The sequence below is a fragment of the Saccopteryx leptura genome, chromosome 2 (assembly GCF_036850995.1).
Source record: "Saccopteryx leptura isolate mSacLep1 chromosome 2, mSacLep1_pri_phased_curated, whole genome shotgun sequence".
In the NCBI taxonomy this organism is placed as follows: domain Eukaryota; kingdom Metazoa; phylum Chordata; class Mammalia; order Chiroptera; family Emballonuridae; genus Saccopteryx; species Saccopteryx leptura.
This window is the reverse complement of record NC_089504.1, coordinates 377,305,198-377,312,561: the sequence shown is the minus strand read 5'-3', so window position 1 is coordinate 377,312,561 and position 7,364 is coordinate 377,305,198. Positions and strand designations below refer to the sequence as shown.

The following is a 7,364-nucleotide window of genomic DNA, read 5'->3' as shown; positions in this document are numbered from 1 at the left end:
GCCTCCAAGCCCCGACGCTTCGGAGACGCCGCGCGCATGCGCACGCCTTTGCATCTGTCGCTTTTGCTACCAGGCCGCCGGGAGGTGTGCTCACTGCGCATGTGCATTGGAGGGGGGGGGTTGACCCGTCTTTCCCTTAGTTGACATGGTAGCTACCGCCTCTTTCCAGAATTCGGGCCCACACATCCCATTAAAATGAAAAGAACTGCAGATGTCCTTTCGCAATGCTTTAGTTTCCTGATTACCCTTTATTGTTTTAGCTATATAAGCGTTAATCTGCCATCCACATCTAGATATATACAACATCCGATTGCTGTTTGACGGGGTACAGGTGGCCCTTTGACACACGACCTGTCACTTGATGGGGGCAAAGGTGACAATTATCACAAAGTATCTTGTCTCAAATTCCTTAACGTGTCCTCTCACTTAAGAAAAATGAGGTGGGAGAGGCGCTAATAGAATTTAACTGATCTCTTAATCCCTACTTTAAAAAGAAAACTAAAAAAATTACGTCGTGAACCTCGGATTAGTCTCCAGTTTTTGGCCCGCCCCATTCTTTGCGCATGCGGTAGAAGACCCTGCTGATTGGTTAGTGTCAGAAACTGACTGGGCTCGATGATTGGTTAGTGGGAAATTCTGCAAGCTGTGACTGGTCCCCAAGAACGTCTCCGAGCGCGCGCGGGAGCGAGCTTTGAAAGTTGACCACAACGCAGGCGAGCGGGTTTCTGGGCGATCATGGTGGCGCTGACGGACCTTGAGAGCACTCTGCAGCCCTGGTGCCCGGTGGATCTCAGCCCAGGTGAGGAATCGAGGCCCCGGGTCTCGGGGAGACAGGGCTGTGGTGCTTTGCGACTGTGATACTCTTCAGCCTAGGCCTGGGGTAGGGTGGGGGTGGGGTGTTTGCCTCTGTGCGTAGTCTGGGCCCTCCAGGTCTGCACTCCCGGACGCTGGCGAGCGTCTAGAACAGAGTTAAAGAAGAGTTGCTTGGGGGAAAAAAAAGAGCTTATGTTGCCCGATATTTTTTAGTTATTTTGCGTCAGTTTTCTCGACCTTCCTTTTCTTATTCTGCAAATCTGCAGGCTGGGATCACTTTTGAAAACACAGATGTGACCGGTCATGTCCTTAAACCTTTATGTTCCCCCTATGTTTCCTAAATAAATGAGCAGATTTTTGGCCTTCACAATTCACTGCATTATCTTTTACAAGAGCATAATCTTTGGGTCAGAGATAACTAGGATTTTCGGCCTCTCGGAGCTACTGCGTAGCATCCACCCGCACGTCACTTAACCTTGCCAAGCCTTGGTTTCCTTCTGTGTGAAATGCAGATACGCTATCTACCTCACAGGGGTTTTGTGAAGATTGATTTAGTACTTGGTACTGCTGGAAAATAACTCTCACCTTTCATATTTAATCTCTGTGCTGTAACTATTTTGTTCATTTCCAATCGGGTTATACCTTTCTCTCTGGCTTTGTTAATGTAGGTCTCTCTGCCTGGGAAGTGATTCTCTGCATTTCTTTCCCTGGTAAACTTACATGTTTAGATCCAAATAGGGAAGAATCATCCTTCCCACCTCTCCCAGTAATATTTTCTATTATGCTTTAAAGTGTGCTACATGTGTGTTACTGTTTTAACACTCATCCATTGGAAAGAGTAAGAGCTATTGTTTATTGCATTTATTGAGTTTCTGTCACCAGATCTTTTTTTTTTTTTTCTTCTCTTGTTGGCCTTGGTAGTTGTGATACAGAAATGAGATCAGAAATACCGGTCTGCATGTATAAATGTGCATTTAAAATATGTGTGTAAAATAAATAGGAGAATGAATGGAAGGAAAAGAGGCAAGAGAAGATTACAGGAACATTTTTATAAAGGTCACTGTGGTGGTTAGGAGAATGACTTGGAAAAAGCGTGCATGAATACGTAACTAAAACGTGTTAAACAGTCAATTCCATGGAGAGATTTCTTCTAAGCTGTGTTGTCCTGTATCCTGCCCTAAAGAATCTCAAGACCTACTGTCATTAATTTGAGTCTTTTTTTTTTTTTTACTTTCTTGAATCGAGACCCACCTGCTGCTTTCTTCTACTTGAAATAATGTGTGGTTCTATCTGTTCCTAGGATTTTTATTGGACTGGGGAAATGACATTTCATGGGTTGCTTCATTTTCTTGTTATTCTTGCAAATGCAGGTAAAATTAATCAAAGAGCTGAAAGAAGGGGTGAAGAGTGTCACAGTGAGGTGGAAATGAGTGTCATGATCAACTGGAGGATGAAATTGTAGGAGAAAGGAATCATTTTGTGCAATTTTTTGTGGCCACAGCATGTACAGTGGCTTACCTCTTTAGACTTTTGAGCATCTCCTTTCTCAGAGTTGATGGTGTTTACTTCTGCGGTGGAGCTTCCATACTTCATTGGGATGGATCTCTAAGGAACAGCCCATCATCTTAGTATTGTCCTCAACAACAAAGCTACTGCCTTTGCAATAATTTTTTGTTTTGTCTCAAACAGTGATTTACTTAGGATTTATTTAGCTTCCATAAGATATTAAATGTGGTGTTTAGTTAGTCTGTGGTCCTCAAACGATGTTCTCACTGAACACTTGTGATTGTGACCTGGTCTGCTGCCCAAATCTTAGCACTCTTTTCCAGTTCATGCAAATAATGAAGTTAGTGCATAGAATTTCTCATCTTGCCCTGGCTGGATAGCTTGTTTGGTTAGAGCATCATCCTGAAGCACAGAGGTTGCCGGTTCCATCCCTAGTCAGGGCACATACAGGAACAGATCAGTGTTTGAGTTTCTCTCTCTCTCTCTTCCCCTTGCTCCCTTCTCTCTCTAAATTCAACTTTTATGCACATGTTTTAGGACCAGGTACTAAGTACTTTAATAAAGACTGAAACAGAAGGCTTAAAATGTGAAGAATCTCTCTCCTGCAGAGATTGAAGAAGTCAGAGTGAAGAAGCACCTGATTAATAACGTCTGAGGAAATGTCCACACATTTCCATCTGGTCCTGAATTTAGGTTTTAGATTTTATCAACAAAATAATTGAGGAAAATATTTGTTAGAAACATGCAGGAAGGTTTAGAGTCAAGAGAGATTGGCAATGAATTCAGCTAGAATGCTGCATTGATGTCACATTCTCTTAACATTCTTTCCATCAGTGTATTTTAGAATCATTAAGTATTTCTCTGAGTGTGGATCTGGCTTGCCTCAACTAGTTTAAACTTCTTGGGAAAATTGTCTTTTTTTTTTTAACATGCTACATTATATCCCAAGGGCCCAATAAGGTATTTCATTTGGGCTCATTAACTTAGGTGTGAGATTTTCATAAAGGGGCATCTGTGGCAGTCTTTGATTAACTTCTTTCTTCTCCAGATTGGTTTTATGGGAAAGCCTAATCATTGTGTATTTTGAAGTGTTATTCCCCAAAACTTTTTTATGTGAAAAGTGTTTTCCTCCCTGATAATTTTAGAAGATAACCAACCTAATAACCAGATGTTCATTATAATTTAAAATATATGTTTTCTTAACCCTTTCTGCTTTCCTTTGATTATGCTTCGCCTGTATTATATAATTAAATGTGAGTTGTGACCGATAAATATTTCTCTTCTTGAATGTACCTAGAGTCTAAAAATTACTGGTTTTTTACTTGTAGCACACTTAGTGATTTAATTGCATTTTCCCACTAGAATGGGTGAACACAGTTTGGGAACTGGACTTCACGGAGACTGAACCGTTGGATCCCAGCATAGAAGCAGAAATTATAGAAACTGGATTGGATGCGTTCAAAAAACTCCATGAAAGTCTTTTCCGCTTTGCTACTGAAGAACATGGAGGTACAGAGGTAAAAGAAAAAGGAAAAAGAGAAACTCAAGCTAGCTAGCCACCTTGATGTGTTAGAAGTAGAATATTAAAGTCATTATTATCATCTAAAGCTTAGCCTTTTTTTTTTTTTTTTTTTTGTATTTTTCTGAAGCTGGAAACGGGGAGAGACAGTCAGACAGACTCCCGCATGCGCCCGACTGGGATCCACCCGGCACGCCCACCAGGGGCGATGCTCTGCCCACCAGGGGGCAATGCTCTGCCCCTCCGGGGCGTCGCTCTGCTGCGACCAGAGCCACTCTAGCGCCTGGAGCAGAGGCCAAGGAGCCATCCCCAGCGCCCGGGCCATCTTTGCTCCAATGGAGCCTTGGCTGCTGGAGGGGAAGAGAGAGACAGAGAGGAAGGAGGGGGGTGTGGAGAAGCAAATGGGCGCTTCTCCTATGTGCCCTGGCCGGGAATCGAACCCGGGTCCCCCGCATGCCAGGCTGACGCTCTACCGCTGAGCCAACCGGCCAGGGCAAGCTTAGCCTTTTGAGTGAACAATTTATAAGGAATATGAGAAGAGTAGCATAACTTTTTTGTCGTTTATTTCTTTTTTAACCCCTCTTTTTTGCAAATTCTAAAAAGCATAACTCAAAATATGTGACATAAAAATGTTTTTAAATGTCAGAATAAATTTAATTTTGTCGTATTTATTGTTTAATTACCATAAAAGCACGCGTGGACTTGATATTTTTTCTTTAATATTTGACTTAATTATTATAACATATTTCTCAGAAATTTGTATATAGTGTGCCTACAATTATTTGTAGGATTTTAAATGTGCCCCGACTTCAAAAAGTTTGAGAACCACTGGCTTAAGCCACACTGCTTAGCACATGCCACCTTACAGAAGGGACCATTTAGATCTCAGCACTCTCCTTTCCTTTACCATAAAACTTCTGGAAGAAATCACTTCCTGCCTCTATAGCAGTAACATCCTCATTCCTAACACCACTTCAGCTCCTGAAACTGCCTGTCACTGGAACCCCAGAAGCTGCCAAAGACAGTCCAAACACCTCTGCCCCAAGTGCCTCGTCTCAGGACTCCACCTGCCCCTCACTCTGCCGCACTGACTACCTGGACCACTTCTTAGCTTTTGTGTCACATTCCACACACTTCTGACTTCCTTCCTCTTCGGGTCTCTCTAACCTCAACCAGCTTTCTAAGTTCTGTTCTGTGTCACCTCTCTCCCTGATCTCAGGCATCTCTGCAAGTCAAACAACTCTCCCTTCTGCTACTCTCCTGCTCTTCCCATCATGTTTCCAAATACTGAGTATGCTGCCCTGAGGATCTCTAACAGAATCTCACATTCAAAGCCTAAAACAGAACTCAGAATTTTCCCACTTTCTCCTTTATTGCCCACACCCTGGCTAACAACACCACCCTCCTAGCTTTGACATCTTGGTGATCTTTCACACTTTCCTTTCTCTCACTCTACACCAGTCAGTGTATCACTTTACAGACTTGTTTTGCAGATCTGCCTGGTGTTTCACTACTCAGGATTCTCTCAGCCTTCTCTACATATTCCCCTTGTTCCTCTCCCAGGAATGCCCCAGGCCTTAATTTCTGCTAGTCAGCATTCTACCCCTGTGTGAAGGCTCACCTCTGGCTATTTTCTTTCTGGAACCTTCCCAATCTTACCATGCTCCCTTTTCCACACCCTTGTTAGATAATATTGCGCCTCTCTTACAGCAGTGCTTACCATGCAGTTTGCAAAATACCTGCAGCTCCTCCCTAGACTCATGGTAGACCCCTGCAGCTGAATGTGGTCTCTGGACTTCTTTGGCAAGTAAAATGTGAATTCTCTACTTCTCCTTCTCACTGGGACAGTCCCTGATGTAGGGAGAGATTCTGTACCTTAAATGATTACTTTTACCTTCTAAGGTACTCAGTGTAGTACTTGGTGTTACCCTTAATGAATGTTTAACTAGATGATTTGATATTTGAAAAGCTATGTGAAATTTGTAACTGAAATATATATATTTTTAAATTTTCCACTGATTTTTGAGGAAGATGTGGAGGTAGGGGCATGAACTTGTTGTTCTGCTTAGTTGTGTATTCACTGCTTCATGTACGTACCCTGACCAGGGATCGAGCCTGCCAGGTTGATGCTTCATCCACTGAGCCACCAGGCCAGGGCTATACAATATTTTTTTATTTAAAATTTTCAGAGATGTCAATACCTAAGTATTTTCTGTTCTGGTACCTAGCCCTTCAGTTTTTCTGAAAAGCAGTCAATGAGCTAAATACTAATAAGCACATTAGGAAGAGCTCAATATTTAAAGAAACTTTTTGTTCCCATTGAATTCAACTAATCACTTCACAGTTTGATAGTATCAGATTTTTAAAGCTAAGGCATACTGAAATTGCTATTGCATTTTCCTTGGCCTTCTTTTCATATTTGGTTTAATCTGGTTTTCTTTCTTGTTTATAATTAGGAGTCAGGCTGGTCTGTTTCCCTCTTTTATAAGGCACTGAGTACTTACCAAAATCAATTAATAGATTTATACATTTCTGTAATTACTGGCTTTTGTGATTTACTCCTCTCTACAGATCATTTGGACCTTCTTCAGTGAGAACAATATTTCTCACAGTGGGCTGGTGGCTTTATTCTATCACTTTGTTCAAATAGTCCATAAGAAAAACATCAACGTGCAATATCGAGAATATGGCCTTCATGCCGCTGGTCTTTATTTTCTGCTGCTAGAAGTACCAGGTATGTGATTCGATATGATAGGACTTATGTTTTGTCATTTAAAATTTTTCTACCTTGTTGCTCTTATATTTTGTTTCCTGACTTACCACATGGAGCAATGGAAACCCTTCTCATAGAGTTGCTCTGATCTTAAATGAGAATAAGTCTGAAGTACATGCATAAGTTTTTCAGAAACGTCTTTACTTTTTTTAAAAAAAAAATGTGTTTGTTTGCTGCAATTGTCCTGTATTAATAACTTAAGAGAAATTAGCCAAGAGGGACAAGGCTGGAGGGGTTATGTTCCCAAGTTGTGAGAAATCTACAGCCACCCATCCCACCTGGTATAAAATTCTGCTACTTCCCTCTCTTCTCCGGACTCCCTGTTCATACTGAGAAAAACTGCTACGGGCACCTTTGTGTTATAGCTCCTATGTGTTGTGGAAAAACAGCTCTAAACCAGTGGTCCCCAACCCCCGGGCCGTGGGCCATTTGGTCCCGGTCCGTAGAGAAAGAATAAATAACTTACATTATTTCCATTTTATTTATATTTAGGTCTGAACGATGTTTTATTTTATTTTATTATTTTTATAAAGATTTTATTTATTCATTATAGAGAAGGGAGAGAGAGAGAGAGAGAGAGAGAGAAGGGGGGAGGAGCAGAAAGCATCGACTCCCATATGTGCCTTGACCAGGCAAGCCCAGGGTTTTGAACCGGCAACCTCAGCGTTTCCTGGCTGACACTTTATCCACTGCGCCATCACAGGTCAGGCCAATGTTTTATTTTTTAAAAATGACCAGATTCCCTCTGTTACA

The 7,364-nt window shown here is 41.8% G+C and overlaps 1 protein-coding gene across 1 annotated transcript in view; it reads left to right on the top strand.

Annotated features, from left to right (window-relative positions):
• The first annotated feature begins 664 nt into the window (after window positions 1–664).
• NCAPD3 (non-SMC condensin II complex subunit D3) overlaps window positions 665–7,364 on the top strand; it is a 52,952-nt gene continuing 46,252 nt past the window's right edge. The window contains exons 1-3 of the mRNA XM_066365270.1: window positions 665–799; window positions 3,682–3,836; window positions 6,410–6,572. Coding sequence (XP_066221367.1) covers window positions 736–799; window positions 3,682–3,836; window positions 6,410–6,572 — 382 coding nt within the window. The 5' untranslated portion in view covers window positions 665–735. The remainder of the gene's footprint in view (window positions 800–3,681; window positions 3,837–6,409; window positions 6,573–7,364) is intronic.